The sequence below is a fragment of the Apostichopus japonicus genome, chromosome 2 (assembly GCF_037975245.1).
Source record: "Apostichopus japonicus isolate 1M-3 chromosome 2, ASM3797524v1, whole genome shotgun sequence".
Classification (NCBI taxonomy): domain Eukaryota; kingdom Metazoa; phylum Echinodermata; class Holothuroidea; order Aspidochirotida; family Stichopodidae; genus Apostichopus; species Apostichopus japonicus.
In genome coordinates, this window is record NC_092562.1 from 24,406,336 (window position 1) to 24,426,038 (window position 19,703).

The window sequence follows — 19,703 nt, forward strand, 5'->3', positions numbered from 1 at the left end:
TCTAGTATGGTAACCTGGTAGTACGACATGCATTTGCGACAGACTTCGTTTACGTTTGAGTCTTTTCAATTATGATGTTGACATTACTCAAGTTCACCAATCCTTACGAAACAAATGTCTATATTGGCTTATCTCCAGCTTGACTGTGTCAATTCCCTTTCGTACAATATATCCCTAGAGTGTCGTTCAGCAACGGTTGGTATTAAATTCATCGCATTTTTATCCCTTCAGAAGGCTTTGAATTCAACCTATACTACTGTCTCATTTCATAGAATTAATTCGCCAGTACAGATTGTTACGAATGGACAGTTATTTGTTCTAGGCTATACGTAGAAGTCATTTAAGACCGTCAATATTGACTTCAAACTTATATATATATATAGAGTCGTTGGTACAAACTTGAAGGGAAATTATGAATTAACGAGCTGGAACGTAAATCCTCTTCAGAGGCCTCAAAGTATCGAACGAAAGTCACATCTTTGATGAATCAAGAAGTCATATATCGAATGATGTGATAATGCCTGCAAGGCCTTCGTGAGGTATATCCTAAAACTGAATGGTCTGTTGAAGGGGGGGGGGAATCGACTGTTTACAAAAGAAGAGCAATATAAATTAAATTATCTGGGATTGGCCGCTCTCCTTGAGCGAAAGGCAACCGTCTATATGCCTGTCGTTTCCAAATTGTAACAAAGTCGTACTTCTCATGACAGTAATATGAAGATGTTGGTAAATCGTCGAACCGCGATGAAGTTTAAGTTAAAAGCTTTTAGGAAGAAAAAAAGGAGAAAGGAAAGGAAATTTGCTAAATCGCGAGTGTCCATTGAAAACAGCAAGTGGTTAGGATGTAAAGTTGCAACGGCCGTAGAATATACATCCTGATATAAGTAAGTTTCCAACATACAATTTAATTTAATTAAAGCTTGCATTGATATGATTTTCATCAAACAATATAACCTCTATACCCTCTGTTACGAATTCTAAATGTTATGGGTTTGCACCGAATGTTGTTGACGCCCATTGTCGGGAGGCGTCTAAGGGGAGGTGTGTCTCCTCGCCCGTGCTCAGAGTGGTTACGATCCTTTATATATTAACAGTCTCATTTATAAAATAACTTTCTTAAACATTGTTCTTATTCAATTTGTTTTACCGTCCGGTTTCGTTCCCGAAAATAAGGGGAAACTCAAGTTGCCCCCTTGCCAACCGTCCTTTGGTTATGATACTGGCCTCATCAGTATCCTATAAGTGCATATGTATCGTAACTTTTTGCGTTTGTTAACATGACGCAGTCAATTACCTATATACGTACATACGTACAATTGGCACCTGTTGCGAACAGCCTAGATTTGTGATCAGTGGCTTCGCCATGATTTGTTATTGGCACTTCGTTTGATGAATAAAAAGAAATTTCACATCACCTACAATGGTGCTACTTAGGGTTCCTTTCTTTGGTGGGGGGGGGGGGTGGCTTGGTTGTTTGCACTTCTTTTGAGAACGAGAGAGTGGGATTTGATGAAATTTGGAAACCTCCAGTTCACGCCATTATAACTCGCTTCACAACAGTTTGTTGTTGATCCGCTAAGAAAAAATTCATTTCGCAGTTGAACATATTTTAATTTTAATTCATAAAAATATTGAGTGTGCGTCTCCAATATTTGAGTTTAAAAATTCAACCGTGCTTCAAATGGACTACATCCGTTTCAACACCCTGCACTCAATATCATAGGTTAAGTACTTACTACAACTGATTTATGAATTTTAACGATACCCCAGAGGAAACCTGATGAGACGGGCTGAGAAAGACATTCCCGGTGATGATGAAAACGGCTAGATTTGGGAAAATTATGATGTAATACGCGAAATCGTCGATCAGACTTTTAAGCCCTTTTAATAAGATATTACCCATCCTGTAGCATTGAATAACAATTATGTATCTCCACAGAGACTCAGTTCCGATTGTATACCGTAATAACGGCTTATTTATATATAAACACTAACACTAAAATATCTTCGTATACAATGCGACTGATGTGACGAGTGAAGGACGCTATATCGTCCATATTCCCTCCTGTCGCGCCTTGAGCACTCTTCCGAGGGTGGATATGCGCGTGTTATAAATCACCGTTATTATTATTGTTATTATTATTATTGTTTGTATCCAAATAAATAACCACTTTAATGCACATTAGTGTCCTCGATTTTGGAATATAGTTAATTGTAGAACAGTCAAATTTCATATACAGTCAATCTATTTGAAAGATGGGAATGTCTCCTTACAAACCTATAGCGACTAAAGAGAATTCTGCGGTACACGTTGGCAGACTGTTAAAACAGTCTAAGATTGGGACTCTAAGAAAATCCTCCATTGAGGACAATGCTTAACCATATTTCTCAAGCTTATTATGATATAATTCCCTTCTGCCGCCAAAGTCATGACAGGTTATACTGATTTCCTTAAAGCTGTAACGAGCACTTATAAAAACAGTGATAACGGTGTATCCGCAGTGTCTATGTTGAAATGTGGCGCAAAAGGGCGCAACACAACAATATTGTTACGAATACAACGATATGGTTACGAATACACAAATTCCTAGCACCTTTTATGAGAATGACTGTGATCACAATGCTGTATAGTGGGAACGCAATGACTTATTCTTGCACTAGGCAGATATACTAGATTTTCAACATGTTCAAATCCGTGACTACACGTATACACGAGCACAGACAAACTATGGACAAGAGTACTAAATCACTTCAAGTAGTGGCTGGCAATAACATGTTTTGTCTCTTGACATGTAATATCGTCAAGTATGATTATTCATGATCGTTCTTAAGTAACTGCATCCGTATCGGATATTATCAATCGTGTTGAATTGGTCTTTATTTCTAAACAATTTATGAATTTGGCCTGTTTCGTCCATTATTACTTTACGCTTGTATCACAACAGCCTTTTTGTTCAAATCGAATTACGTGCGTTGCACGTGTCTTTACATGCTCAATAGCGTATTACAGCTTAGTACTACAAAAGATTGACTAAATATCGTTTGTTGAATTCTCAATAATGTCTACGAGGGTTTTCTGCACTGGTAAGTGAATTATATGTCCCCCAATGGCTTCAACTTTCTTATAATAAGCAGGTTGAGTTCACAAATTCTATCGATGCAGAAAAAACGGTACACAGCAAGAAAAACCTGTTCCAGGAATTGGTTTGTATTTTTTCTTGACATTCTGTCCGAATAGTTGTATGGGACTTTAAGGGCTACGTTGCTCAAGCGAATTAAGAGCGCCACACTTTAAGAAGGCCGTTAAGATACATCGAATTACCCTTACCAATCTGGTATTGCATATAATTGTTTAGATGTGCAAGACTTCAGTAACAGTGTACAAAACATCACTTAAGACAAACTTCACAACCACCATCATAGTAGGTCATACCTTTTGAAGCGTTCCATAACACAAATATCTATATATTCTAGCGTTGTAAAGGCTGAATGAATTCAATTTAGACGTATAGGCAAATATGTGTAGCCTAGATACTGTATTCAACCAACATCTCTGGAGCCGTAAATCAGTAATTATGGTAAAAATTGCTGAAATAAATTTACAGGGGATTTTGCGTTTGAACCTCAAGAACGCCTCCTTTATATGATAGCAGGATTCACCTCAAAATTTGAAGTCCAGTCCCCCTTTAAGTTATACAATTACCCTTCAACTGACGGTTGTAGTGTAAAAGAGTGCACAAGAGTATAGTGATCAGCTTTTTTCTAAACAAAATAATAACCATCGGATGTAACAACGTAGTTTCTTTTAGTGAGTCTGGTGCTTAACTGAGACGATATGTCTGAGAAATGATCCTCAAAGTTTCGCATCCGTGTAGGATCTTTTTTTCTTTCTAGAGTTCGCGTTTAAGCAATCGTGATTATTGGTTGAGTAAGGATGGACTGAAAATACGTTGACGTTTCAAGCCTTTCCCCCTATTCCCCTTGCAACAATGCTATTACTGCATGATCATCGTAGCGGGAAATGCACAACATCAGAACGCATCATATACTTCAACCACATGTAGTGATGTTGAGAAATGTTCCGTCTTATACAAGTACTGTTTATTCATTCCACGTTTCCAAGAGGCATGTCTGTACTGATGTTAACATTGTATCAGTTATTTCTGTGACGACAGCAAATGCAACACGATATCATGGAAGAAAACTATACCCGATGAGATGTTAAACATGTATACTTATTTGAAGAGAATGGAAGAAAACACAGGATAACTGATATTTATTTTGTGGGTGGTGGAGGTTTAAGCAGGTTACCGTAGACGTGTTTAACATTTATGTCTTCATCTCATTAGTTACAATTCACTACATAGGACTTTTATCTTTAGTTCAATGATGTGGACATCCAAGCTGTCAGTGCAACATAGTATTTAGTAAATTGATACTCAAATGACTAAACCGTAAACAGTATGTACACGATATTTAATTCCTAAAATTCAGTTAGTTGGAAAGCGATTTTGCTCCTCATTTTTTTTTTTTGTAAAGGAAATCAATTCTTTTAGTGTAATACTTACCACTTCTCATCTACCTGATTGCAAAGCAATTACTTGAACAAATTTTAACCCCAGAAGTACCTCATGTTTGTTTGAAGAAAATGTCTATTTTTGAGTATTCATTAGTCTAACGTACAGATAGCATGTCTTCATCCGAAAGAAGTAAACGATTTGTTTTGCAGGTCTTTAACCGATTAGATTTGCATTAAGAACGTCAATATAAATCAGATATCCATTGTGTTTGCATTGTGAATTTATCGTCCTGTTCACGTGTTGAAGTCCAATAAAGAACACACTTCATTGATTGCATCGATAATCATTGCTGAAAACCATGCATTATTTTGCGGGTAGGCCTAGGCTATATACTTTTTTATTTATCTTTGTACAGAAAAGGTCTTCTTCAATTTCCTTGAGGATATTCCAGAAACCTTTGTTGGTCGTTAAACTAAATGGAATTCCGAAAGAGATTTCACTTTAGGCCAAACACGCTACTGAAATCATATACAATATGGTGATGATTAATATTCTAGAGCAGGACTCTTATATAGCCTACTTAGTTCACATTTACTGAGTTTATGAAATAATTCTTGTGGCCGTTCAATATGTAAACGTCACCGGAAGACGCAACTAGGGTAGACTCAATGACGCTTTGTACATGATGAAGCTTGGATTAACGAGGTAACATTTCAGGTACGGATAGATAAGAGTAGACGCAGTCGAAATTTTTCTTCAAATAATCAAAATATTTCAGCTCTTTCTTCGAGTTTGCTTTAATGCTTACCCAGACTTTGCCCGATCATTATACATTTTGCCCCGATGTTTGCCTGGATATTTTTTCCCGGATTTTTGTTTAAATACGTCAAGTATTTCTCATTTGACATTTTGTAGAATACATAGTGATATAACTCACTGAAATGAAATTGTGAACGAAAAACCTTGGTGTTAAATATACGCCAGTAGGTATATAGAACAAATTTTGACTGTTTTTTTAAATTTATTATTTAGTAGCAGACGGAATTAACTTTACCTAGCTTTTCTAAAATTCATAATTTCATAATTACCGGAGACGATATCTTAATTCATAAAGAAAATATTTTTAAGGCTGATTTGTTGGTGTCAAACTTTAAAGCTGCCTACTATGTGTACTTTGGTTTTCTTATGCGACTGAGAAATTGAAAACATTTTTATCAGGGGTATATAGGTCACCAGCGCGCCTGCATTACGCTGTAGGTGCATGTGGTGTCATTTCGAAACCGTGTGGTTGCTACATGGCCCCCACCTTTCGGGGGAGGAGGAGGGAGGGATTAGGAGTAACCAATGACCCGTGGTTATAACTGTAACGCTGTGTAACGCCTATATCCAAATCCATAACACTAACATACTGGTATTGGTGGTACATTGTTTATTCTTCACGTTATTCATTTTGCCATCTCTCTTTTTGCTTTAAATTTACTAAAAGAAAATATATTGTTTTCTTGTCTATCCTCGTTTATAACAGGACACTTACTAAATTATCGATATGACAAAACAATTCATTCATTTCGAACACATTGATCTTAAATGTACGAAAGTTAATAGCACAACATCAGTTACATGCACCGTAAGTAAGTATATGTAGTTTGATAATATCATTATATCATGCGATATTAACGCCATGCCCTGACTTTTTATTTTAGTATAGCCACTATAGTTGTTAACCGTTGATGTCACGAAACCTTATTTATAGTTTTCGTTACAAACAGTGCACTTTGTTCGCCCCTCGCCGTCTTAATTGATTCAAGTCTACACTGAAAGCAGGATTGCAGAATTTAAAACGTTAATAGTATGACACGTGGTGGGTGTGCAGGCATATATACATCATGAATGACTTAAGGCACAACTTTTATGAGATCTATATCAAGCCGTCGATATCAAGTACCCTTGAGTCGAGCCAGAAAGAAAAAGAGCCAGGTTAAAACGTCGATGGGTCATGAGTAATTAACAGCGATTGAATCATCAACTGTGGGGCATATATATATACACACAGTGCCGTGCAGTTTTGTAAAAGCAATACAAGTTCAGCAGGAAAATTATTCGATAATCGATTTGATACATGTTGTCTTAATATAACAAAGAGAACATCTTGATGTTATGTGGGTCAGCCTTTGTCACCATAACATTCATGACACGCTTAAAAATCCCATTATGGTAGATTTATGAGAACATTTGATGAACATTTCTGAACAAAAGAGTCTTTCTAGTCGTTGTCATATTCATGTTTGTCTTTCTTAAAATTGTAAATTGCTGGACAAGGTCCAACAAGTATTTCTTGTCAGGTTTATATCAACACCAATTTTGCTATTAATTGCCAATTATATTTAGTAGGCTAAATATTGATTACATTTAGATACTATACTACAAATAATGGTGAAGGCAGGTTATGGGATTGCTGACTATGTATCAAATGATGTCATTTAGTGAATCCAGTTCGTAATGTACACTGCCGATGATGTGAACCTATATACGCTATAGTTACCTCAAGCAGAGGCTTCACATCATCGTTGGAGACGGACATCGCCTCTCAACCTGCAAACATTCACCAATCTTAATTCTAACTCTGTGGTAATCTTTATGAGTAGTCTTTGTTGATTCAAATGTCTCATCCGCTAGGCATACAATCATTCCGTTTCTGCGGGAATTGGAATTCTTTCAATATCTAGTCCGCAACGTTTTGCATGATTATAGCAAACTCTCTCGAATAATTCTGTCGAACAATTGATAAAGTGTCTGATTTGCCTTGCTCTGTCTGTTCAGTGTTGAACCAGTGAGAGTAGTATGGCCTTCCTAACATCACATGGTCATTTTGTTCGTACACATATTAGCCTACATGCATGATAATCAGGTAATTAGCTACAGTCACATAAGTGTGTGTCATGTGAGACCACGTTACTTCCGCCTGTCATTTTACATTCCCTCATACTTCCTGCCTACTGTAGTGTGGCAAATATAGCCTACAACTACATATAGAGACCGAAACACGTGAAGCTTAAACGACCTGCGAATGTTAATATAAGAAGACCGTGAAGTATGTTTCAATGATGAAACAAATAACTCTACCTTTGTTTCATATTTCAAAAAAAATATATTATTTATTCTCTTTGAAATATTCCATTCTGGCGTGGATGAAAACAAACGGCGTAAAATTAACAGTAACGACTTTTTTTTGTCAGTTGTGCAGTAATTATCATTCACAAGATTTCTTTTTCACGCTCAAGTAGTTAGCATCCAGTCTATCCCTACCGAATCCGATTTATCATCTCACATCACTTCCTTAGCAGTTGGAGACCAAAATCGTTTGCTTCGGGTTTAATTGATGACTATTGGAACAGAAATTATATTAAAAAGACCAGCGACAGAGATGAATGTCGAGAACCCTAATTCAAAATACTTGACAAATTTTGTGAATAAGCCCTCTCTCTCAGAGAGATTACTATTAACACTGCCGCGCGGCTTGAAATTGCCTGCTGAATTGAAACATTGGCTTGTGACGTAGTTTTGACTGTGCAGTGCCGTTCACGTCTGATTTCACCGTAGGAAGCAACCTACTCTAGAGCTGGTGAAAAAAAAAGAAGACAGATCGTTAGTGACTGGCTAGCTTGAATGAGCTCTACATAAACCCTTAGAGGACATGGATTATTCCGGTAACTAGGCTATTCTATGCAGGTTTGAGTTAGACGATTTAAAGAGTTTCTTTTTTCATTGAAATGTGTGTTTATATTCTGCGTGTACGTATATTCTACATGGAAGCGGTCTGAGAGAGTACACAAACTAAATTGTACGTTTTATACTGTGAGAGGATCGTAACGATTAGCAGAGTGATCCTGCTTTTATTTATGCTTTTGGGAATATCTACTACTTGCTGTTGTTGTGAAAGAGAATATTTGCGATGTCCATTGTCATTCTGTTCGTCTGGAATGCTATAAGAAGGGGAAAAATATTAAAGGCGATCGTATACATTTAAAGAAAAACACGTTTTCATCCGTCGGTCCACAATAACGTTAAAATTGTCAAGTTTGCGTTGTCCTTTTGTAGCCTATACTTTCTGAAAAGCACTGGTAGAGTGAATAGACCAACCTGAAAGAAAACAAGCTGTACACACAGCCTATACTGAGATTTTGAAGTTTCGCGCTATTAGTATAAACTGTAACCATTCGTCGAGAATGGTAATAATTTGAGTTTGTTTATATAGTAGTTAACGTCCTTTTCGACTTGAGTAAACCGATCTCTTATGCCATTCTGATTTCGTAGTTGTCATATGATACGCTGACATGGGTACTTGTTAATCATTAATCACGTGGGTAGCTTCATCATATTCGCTGGTAGGTATGATTATGTAGTGGGAGCAAAGGAAGTCGGAATTCGGGCAACACACTCGGATTTAGTTTGGCTTCAATTGTCTCAAAACGTTCCACCTGGGCAAGGAACGAAGGACGGACTTAGCCTAAGACTTTTATGCGTACATTTAACATACCGATCTTCTGCAGGTACATATCAGGCAGGCGTGTTGAAGAAGGGCTTGTAAGATGTTGTAGTGATATTGGAGCAATGGAAATTCTGAGAAAGTGAAACTGTGTTTTCTTCAACGTTCTTTAACGTTTGTCATCTTCACCAACTGTTATTGTGGTCGCTCTATTTGATTTATTGATTTATTAGCTAGTTTTTGTACGTCATGAGTTGGACGCAGAATGGAAGAATTATGGTGAATGGATGTGTCTTCATTCCTCAGTCTTCAATGCTCTTGACTATTTCACAAGATTAACTAACAAACCAAGCAATGGCGCAAATATGAATCAGTTATCGATATGATTACTATAGATGTGCAATTTTTTCAACAAGAATGATAACTTCTGAAGAGAAACGTTAAGAAAAGTCTTCTTTTTTTTTGCAATTAGCGTACTTGTTTTGAAATCAAACGACAATTAAAATTAAAGAAGGGCAAACGAAAAATATAATAAGAGTAATGTTTTAATAACTATCGGTTTCAAGTAAAAGACAAGTGTAAAATAATTTGTTTCTATGGAAGTTGAAAGCCGCACCTACGAGCCAACCATGGTTACACCCGCCGCTGGTGGTGGGGGAAGTATTTGTCTCGTATCGGGTCCGCTACCAGAGCGGAGGCGTAGTGAGCCAGCCCCGAGACCCCCAAAGCACATATTCCGGATAACAAGTCGTAGAGTAAGCATTGGTCCTAGTATGGAGATTAAGGAACCAGCGCCCGAGGAGAGTGAGGTAAGTTCAGTGAACTAATTTAATAATTCCCGAGTAGACATTTAAGCTAGATCGAGGTTTTGAGGTATAAATGTTTCTTACTCTTTGTAGAAATAATGTAAAAGGTGTTGTTTGGGTATGGGTCGTTGTCGTTAAATTTTGCTTGTCATCAAACTATTGCATATTATCATGTATATAACGACAGGGATTTTGTTTTGTTCTTCATATATTTAAAGCTTAAAAATATAACTCAGGATTCTTTGAAATATGCCTATTTGTAAACACAGCCTTACTTGGCAACTCCCAGGGCAGTATTATTATTATATAAGCAGTCCAATCACATCTGCCTGCGAGCTGTTTTGTACAAGAGGTTGTTGGATGTCTTGGCAATTGTCAATTTGCATTACAGCCACTGGCTATGAACACATCTTGCGTGGGATTTTCGCGAAATTAAAGATTTTCCATTTAATGCATTTACCAAGAAATATAGGATTCCAACTGTATTTATGAATATATTCATACAATTTGCATTACAAAGTTTCATGGAATAGACATTTTCCCGCCAAAGTGCCCCACTTTAACGTTTGAAGAAGATATGACACATGTTGTACAAAATATGACAGTTTGTATACGCAAAGGTGTGTTGTTATCAACCGTAGCGCTTGGATCAGCCAAAATGCGTGTTACATGTTTCAAAGCACAAACGGCAACATCAAAGCTCTTAACTGTACAATACTCATAAAGAAACGGCTCTTTCCTTGGTCTAAGCAAAATATTAATATAGTACATATATATAGCAAAATATTAATACAGTATTCTATACTTTACGGCACTTTCATTTGTATACGCGAAACATCAATACAGACTATACGTATTCGTGGTCTACGCTTAACAGTAACCAAATGACAGGATTAATACTGCCAACATCAATAAATGTCGTAATTAGACGTTTATTTGATGAGCATTCGTAACTACAAGCCAGTCGCTTCAACTGACCTCATTCAGAGATGGTCATTGAAACCAAAGCATTATTTGTTTACGATCGAATAAGGCACGCTATTTTGTTGTTCTCTAAAAAAAAATGTTTCTATCCATCTCAGCACTGAGTCGTTCCATCTTTATAGAGCAGTAAATTGTGTTCAAAGAACTACTTCATAACTGAATTCTTTTATAAGATAAAGTATCGACAAGAATAACCTGGCCAATGCTACTTGTTTTGGCGTTTTACTTGTATTGAGCTTGGGCCTTATACGTTGTCTCTGTTTCAAACCGAAGCTTGCAATTAAAACAGCTTTTCTATCTTCCGAAGATTGCAAATATTTCCAAGTAGATACGAAACAAAGTAAATATTAAACTTCAGGTCTTGCAGGTCACCGCAGTAAATGAGTTGAGACTAATTTGGTAAATCAGTTTGCTAGACCTATAGCTTATTTTGCAATTTGACTTAAGAGATTAAATCATAAATAGAAAGAGCTAATATGAGTTTTGTTCTTTAAAACGTGTTTGTAGAGCAGATATAGAAGCAACATTCTAAACCTAATTCACCTGAAAACCATGTATTACAGAAAGAAAGATTGAAACGACAAAACAGAACAGAATTTCGATAAGTCATAATTGTCATTAAGAACATTAACCCATGTAGTAATCCAATTAAACACAGCTCATTTCCAATAAAAATTAAACTTTTGTATCTGAAGTGTTGATCATTTAAGAAGAAAAAACCTTTTCTTAGATTGAAGTCTTGCAATGAGGCTCTGACATGTGAGTATCGGGTCTATCGCGCTCAAAAAAAAGTTAAATTTTCAAAACATCGCGAAAGTTTACTCTCGGAATAAATCATTATTATCATTCTTGAGAATCAAAAGTATCGGCCTACCATGACAGTATTCCCTTGGTCCTACTTCACCCGTGACGTGTTTATTGCCTCGAAACGACACCTACTTTGTGATTTACATATATATACAATATATGAAAGTGGAAAATTGTATATAATGGGGAAAACAACCGAGAGCTTTGTATTCGTTAATACTAAGAAAAGTGTAGCATGAAGTGCCCCAAAGCCCAGACACTTACACATCAATCCAGAGAGTAATTAAACGAGAGCACGTTAATGAGAGAATGATGAATTGAGCTGCTTTGATGAATTTGTAGTTCGAAAGTATCTGAGTGACCACGTGAAAAGTGAACATATGGCACTTGATGAAACGCTTGGAATCACACCGCAGCTTTAGTTTAGGAGACATTCTAATTTCAGGGCATGCTTTGCTGCTTCTACACAGTCATTCTAAAGCGTCGTGGTATAAATAAATTGCTTAAGAGGCGATAGATAAACCTTCTTTTTGTTTTTGTAGTTGTTATTGTTTAAAATCGTGAATTATTATCACACTTATCCCTTATATTCGTAACATTTCATTTTGTCGCTTGATGGTAAGAATAAGGAGCAAACCGCAAGTATTTCTTTCTTAGAAATCGTTTTAATTGACCTCCCAACCATGCCCCTTCCCTCACTACCTTATCCGGTATTTTCTGAGGTTGAGTAGTGTTTGCAATCGTAGCTACCACTCTTGAATAAAGGTGTTAAAATACGACTGAGTAACATACATATAGTATCTTGTTTGCATGATATAAACATATTCAAAAAATGTATTTCTAAATGAATTTGATATTTGGAAAAAGTGTGAAAAGACAGAAAGCTGTCATTTTTGTCTAACATCAGCTGGGAAGGGCCTCTTTCATTGAATAAATTTTTAGCCTTTAACTAAAATGAGAAGGATTAAGAAATAAACCTCTATCGCATTGAAAGAAAAGGCACATTAATTATTGATCTCCGTATAATGTATCTGTACAGTAAAATGAAGGCCTCATCTGAACTGGGAAAGATTCTTCTACGCATGCATTGCTTGTAATCATTCTTGCACGGAGAGATTGCTTCATTGTACAATTTGATATTCTCTCGTTCAACATAACACTAAGAACATGTTTTGTCTTACATGAAAAGGGCAAGGTTCTAAAGTCATTCGTCAAACCATATAGTTTATCATGCATGTCTGGCAATAACGCAAATGAAATGAAGGATAAAGATCATAATTAAAAAAGGTCAGCATGGGGCAATTATTCCAAATCATATTTTCATAGCCTTCTTAAAGTTTGATAAAAATCGAAGACGCCAAGAAGTGATCCCAGATGATAATCTGTTTCCCGTCGTAAGCCAGCATGTAATTATAGAGGGGATTGATTGGGTTATTTAAGAATAGATTCATTCATATATTCAAAAAAGTAACGATTTAATCTTGCGGTTATAATGTTCTGAACCATGAAGCTATAACGAATACATGAACACTTGATCTAGTTTCACTATAATTTCATGTTAATTTCATGTTTACCGGTTGTTTGTTAATTACTTACAGTTATAAGATACTATAAATCAAAGCCTATATTCTAGCGCTTTCAAGTTATGATGAAGTTGTACGAGGGACACACTGCTCGCAGAACTGGCCCATGGTATTTGCTACATTAAATCAACAACGTAAAATACGAATACATTTGGAATACTTTTGTATATGACTCTAAACGAGTGTAAACTATACGATGCAGTATATTTATATAACGTATCAGTGTACCAAATGTTCAATGTTTTAACCATTAATAAAACATGAATGTCATGACCACTTAAACTAATTCGTTTTCTTCTCAATTACATTGACTTCAGGTACTTTTCAAAATCACCTACAGCCTACATCTTAATATCATTACATCGTTGCAAGTGCTTATATTAACCCACTTAAAAGACAAGTTACATTCTTCTTGAAAACAACACGTCATTAACCAAAGTGTGCACTCGGGACTGCCATGATTAGCCGTCGCTGTATTCTACCAGTCAATCCCGTGAAAATCACATGAAGTAAGCAGTAGATGTATACAAGAATCTTTAACCGAGTGTCACTGTTAAAAACGGTTGGTCGAATATTTCTGCTTTGACACAATTCATGTAGATCTATGGGGACGGGGATCAACACTTGAACAACAGTCCAACATACAAAAATGAAAAATGTACAAATTATAGTCTTAGCTCACTCTAAGTACCCTACGATGTGGACCTTCATTTAGCTAGTTGATTGATTTATTGGGAAAGATACATTAAACACAATTCCTTAAGACTCATACTTATGGTGGTATGATGTTAGAGCCGGTTAGGGGTTAATGTGGGATCAGGTTGTGTCAGCAAGGGGTACGGGTGGGGAGGAGAAAACATTTTCTTCCTGGCGGTTGAAATTGTCTTTAACGTTGTACAATTAAGAGTGCTTCCTCACTGTATTCTACGACCAATGGTGAATGTTAATTTACGTTGTAACGGTACTTTCAAGTACATAACGTCCTGTTAATTTGTAGAACGGGGATTGAACGTAAGTTTACGATGCATGCCCACGCTACACAACGATCACCTATGTTAATTTAATCAATAAACTGTTTTATATTTACAAACGGCGTGCCACAGTAATATTACGTCAAAAGTTCACCTGTAATTTGCCGTTTCTTTTAACAGTGTAGAACTTGTCACAATCCACTATTACCATACACCACCGTTACCGTTGCTAGCTATATGATACTCGGAAACGTAACCTGATACTTTTCGTACACCAAAATGATACCAGGAACAATAAAAATATGAGTAAGGTTCAAAGTATGGCCGAAGATTTTTTAGGCTGTAGAAAAAGATTACAGCAATACATTAAAATGTGTGAGACCAGACAGTGTCTATATTGGAATAAACTGTTAATAGTTCACTAAAAGTATAAGAACAGCCAAACTGGTGTACTCACGTGGACCTCGTGATTAGCTAGGTATTCGACTATATGTGAATGGAATTATATACAGTTTGCTCCGAGAGTTGCGGTTTAAGAAAAAAATACACCACGGTGTTTTAAATATGGATGTAGCCTAATAATATGCTTTTTTTTACACTATACCATACAAATAAGTGATCTTCATGTCTCCTAGGGTCACACTTTAAGATACATTCGTCCTACAAATGCACCAACCTTCAATTTATGAACCCTTCACATATATTTCTAAATAAATCCGTGGCAACACATATATCAATATACGTACAATTATTATCTTCAGAATGAAATACAACCACTACCATAGAAAATAGAAATATATATAACTTTGATGTTAATACAACAAAAGTGATCAATATCTCAGACACGAATGCAAACTTTAAGATATATGTCAAGGCTGATTGGGGGAACGACTGAGGTACTACATCTATACGTACGTACCTTTTACAAGAGGAAAGGAGAGTTATAGGCCAACCTTGATGAAGTTTTCTGATGAAACGATATATAGAAAACACATTTATTGATTATATTGATGTAGTAATCATAATTTCCTTTCTTGAAAGACCGTCATTTTGTTTGTGCGTTCTTACAAACAAGACAATATCATGAGAGTTGTTAATTTTGTATTTGTTGTTGTAGTTAATTTACTTGTTTTGCTAAATTACAGTTATGGGTAATCAGTTTTGGTGTAGCCTGGTCGGAAGACATTGAAATTGATACAGTTATCAATGTCGGTTAAAGTTCGTTCACGATATCTGTATTCGTTTATCTACATCTCAGCTTCGTTTGGTTTGGTACTAATTCAGCTGCACCTTGAATATCCCTTATAAACAACTAAAGCCATACGAGTCAAAATAAAGACAATTGTTATGACTCTATACCTAAAACTGGAGGGTCATTCGTCTATAAGCTTAACTTTATAAATTCAATTCAAATCTGTTTTCTGATGCGATTGGTAATCTCATCTTAATTCCTCCAAAAAAGTGGACAAAAATCGAAGTCCATGATTTGTTTCTTGTTTGATTTTTATACTTCTTCGTCTCCCTCCCTCCTGCCCCCCCCCCCCCGCCCAACCACAAACCTCTTTGTGTCTTTGTTATTCTAACATATTAGCAAACTCGAAGGGACTTTGAAAATCTTATTGGATCATAATCTATCTCTTTCGGCTTTATTCATTTAAATTCTGTCTAACTGTTAAATATTCCTTCACAAAATGATAGTCAACATAACTTGCTAACCTTTTAGCCACGCATGTGTTTCCTGATGACATGTGAGGTCGATCAACCGAGTGTAAATTCCTTTCTTCGGATACAGGTGTTAATTTGCTACAGGCCATAAGAGAGAAAGCTTTATGCTTCAATAGATTCTCAGTGACTTCTTCAGGACATTTGTTGACTTCGTTAGTAAACTATCTGCCAACAGCTATTTAAAAACTCCATGTGCAATGACTTAATTGATTTAGGTGAGCAGCTATGCAGAAAATACAAAGTAAAGTATGCGAAAGCTGCAATGTCGTCATGACTTGTATAAAGGAAACCCCCTAAATGCATAGGACAAGGTAGAGAAATCCTACAACTGACATTCCAATAATTGGATTTTAATTGCTATCTTCGACAAAACCAATAAAAATCCAAGGAGACTTTATCGTCGAACACCAAACCAAGAAAGACCCAGGGAGATTTTTTATACGTATGTTTGAAAACAATATATATATATATATATATATATATATATATATATATATATATATATATATATATATATATATATACATACATATATACATATATATATATATATATATATATATCACATAGAATGGTGGTCAGTATATATATATATATATATATATATATATATATATATATATATATATATATATATATATATATATAAGAACTGTCACAACACCTCCTAAACAGACAGTATTTTCGGGGTACTATTAAAAATGCCATCAAAAAGGCTAAAAGCAAACCCCGTACCGAAACATTGACGTACAAAACTCGTCAAACCAGTTCCAAAAGGGTACCATTGGTTACTGAATTCCACCCTGGTCTCCCACCACTGGCTAATATCATTCAGAAGAATTTTCACCTACTTCAAGGCACCGAACGCCTGAAATCAGTATTCCCAGAATTACCTGTCATCGCTTTTAAAAGACCCAGCAACCTACGGGATATCCTAGTTCGGGCATCCTTTCGAGATGACACCCCATTAGAGGAAAGCAAAACAGAAACTACAGGATCATCGCCCTGTACACAAAATTGCAAAACGTGCTTACTTTTCGATTCGACCGGGGCCTTTCAGAGCAACCAAACCAAACGCACGTTCCAAATTCGGCACAAAATTAACTGCCTATCCAAAAATGTCATTTACCTCATCTACTGCAATATTTGTAACTTACAATACATTGGAGAGTCAAAAAACACTCTTAGAATGAGAATGACACAACATAGATCGGCGATCAAAACAAAAAAGATCTACCAACCTGTTGCAAATCACTTCAATCTCCAAAATCATTCAATTGAGAATTTGCGTGTTATTGCCATTGACCAGAACGATTCTTGGACAGATAAATCTAGGAAAGCGAAAGAAAATTTCTGGGAACTAAACCTAAAGACCACGGCACCATTCGGTTTAAACATCAGAAACGATTTGCCGTCCCAGATAAACCAAAACAATTCCTTTACAATTACGACGGAATCGGATTAAAATAATCCGACGCGGATTAAAATAATCCGAATTTCTAAAACTTCTGCTCTATTCAGCAGAAATCAGTAAGTCGCTTTGCCTTTACAACCATGCCGACATCTTCTCTATAAAACAGTTTCAATTCCTGCTACTCCTTGTCACTTTCGGTGATCATGCACTGAAGAAGAGCTAGTTTTGCTCGAAAGCTCTGCAAAAACCAAACATTGGCTGTTTTACTTCCAATCACTTACCTAATTCAATTATTGTATCTCACTCGAGATCCAGCCTTTCTCTAAATGCAGCATAGTTGTTGTCTTAGGTTGTTTTTATCCTTCAATTAAAATTTGGCCCGATATACGATTTTCTTTCCAATGTTTTACAGATTAATGTGAGAAATATTACTATAAAATTCTTTCATAAATAATTGGTTTTGGTTTATTTATATTTTTCGGTGTACAGTGAAATACTTTTATTTTCTTGTAAGGAAGTATAGGAAAAGAAAAACATCTTGCTAGGAATGGGAATAAATGACAAACATGGATCATTATCAAACTTGTTTTTCTCTGGATCGTACTTCTCAAGGTTGTTTTTCTCAGAGTTGAATTTCCTAGAATCGTAGTTCTCATAGGCGTAGTTCTTAGAGCAGTAGTTCTCAGAGTCAAAGTTCTCAGAGTATTAGATCTCCGAGTTGTAGTTCTCCGAGTAGTAGTCGTCAGAGGCGTATTTCTCAGAGGCGAAGTTCTTAGAAGCGTAGTTCTAATATGCGCATTTCTTAGAGCTGTGTTCTCATTCTTAATTCTCGGTCGTAGCTCTCAAAGGCGTAGTTCCCAGAGGTATAGTTCTTAGAGGCGCAGTTCTCAGAGAAGTTTTTCTCAGGGAAGTAGTTCTCAAAGCCTGATCATGCAAGTCGTACTTTCCAGAACAGTTTTCTTATTGTTTTGTTAAGAAAAATGTGCCCCAACCTTAAATTTGAAAGTCAAATGCATAATAGAATGGTATAAGACTGTCAGAGTCTGTTTCAAATTGGAAACTTTCTGTTGCCCGGCAAAAAACTTGAACTATCTAGCAGAACTATTCCTTATATTCTAAGGAACGCTGCACCTTGTGATAGATGAAGTGAATATGTAGGGCAAGACAATCGTTCTACCAAGGTGTTAAGATGACTTGTCAAGGCACACTCATGATCGATGACAATACATAGAATATTAAACATTTGTGACCTGGGAAATAACACCCTAATGATGCGAAATGCAAATAAGTAGAATGGGCAAAGCTACAAACGGCTAAAACAAACAAGAAAACGTATCTTTACAATGATTGTTTGCACTCTTGTATGTCAGTACTTTCATATGACGGTTCGTGGTGTTATACCTGAAATGAGGCTTCGTAAACGTAAATGCTGCTTCAGAGAACCGGAAGTATATAAATTTGAAATTAAGTTCTTGTTTATGTAAAACGATACGTAAATATTTTCATTTTACAGCTTCATAAAGATATACCCTTACGTATCAAGTTACACCAGTGACGTATACGTTTAAGAATATCTGTGAATTATCAACTAGCAATATGATCATGGTGTTTTTAGTCCATTGTCTAAGACCAGTGGCGTAGGAAGGTACTTTTGAGTGGGGGGGGGGGCTGAAGACTGATGGCCGGCCTGGGGGAGGGGAGTGTCCCCTCCCCTTTGGAATTTTTTGGCATTTCCAGGTGGCCTCAGATGCAATTTGGTGCAATATAGCACACTTCAACTCCCACTCCATTTTGTAAAGAATTTTGCATTTTCACCTGGCCTTAAATGCAATTTGGTGCTCCAAATGAGATTTTTTTCTCATTTGGAAATGAAAAAGGGGTTTTCTGACTTGCGGAGCGGGGGGGGGGGGGGGCGGAATGATACTTCCGCCCCCCATATTATTCACTGGGGGGCTGGCGCCCCCAGCCCCCCCCCCGGGTTCCTACGCCCTTGTCTAAGACAAAGGCTCTCGTATGAAGAAAAGAAATACGCAAATATTCTGCTACAGCTTATGCGTTATCATTTTTGTAACAGGGAACTATACGTTTGCACACAGTTTGTAATTAAAATAGGGGTTAATTGTTTTATGGAGTAAATTATGCAAACATTTATTAAACTGTTTAGACATGGTTGCGATGGTGCTATATTCGACAATGTTGTGGTAATTTGTAACCAGAGGCGGTAGACTGAAGTGAAAGTGTTACTTTAAGATAATTTACTAGTTTCAATAACTGAGTGTCAAGCGATGAAACCTCTTCCCTTTAAAGACATTGTACTGCGGGAGGGTGTGGTTTGGCGGGACGGTTGCATTTGTAAATGCCATGTAAAAAAATGATTAAACATTGAATATTTACCATACATAAACTA

At 36.4% G+C, this 19,703-nt stretch overlaps 1 protein-coding gene and 1 long non-coding RNA gene across 4 annotated transcripts in view; one reads left to right on the forward strand and one right to left on the reverse strand.

The window, feature by feature from the left end:
- The window catches only part of LOC139983213 (uncharacterized), a 229,402-nt gene that overhangs the window by 97,740 nt on the left and 111,959 nt on the right, over positions 1–19,703 (reverse strand). The window lies entirely within an intron of this gene.
- LOC139982901 (3',5'-cyclic-AMP phosphodiesterase 4C-like) overlaps positions 1–19,703 on the forward strand; it is a 282,309-nt gene that overhangs the window by 61,452 nt on the left and 201,154 nt on the right. Inside the window, exon 1 of one of the 3 annotated variants that reach the window (XM_071996081.1) lies at positions 8,109–9,815. The exons of 1 other annotated variant lie outside the window; for it this stretch is intronic. In XM_071996081.1, the coding sequence (XP_071852182.1) occupies positions 9,603–9,815 (213 nt within the window). In that variant the 5' untranslated portion in view covers positions 8,109–9,602. Of the gene's footprint in view, positions 1–8,108; positions 9,816–19,703 lie in introns of those variants that run through there. One more of the 3 variants, XM_071996071.1, reaches the window with a different exon arrangement.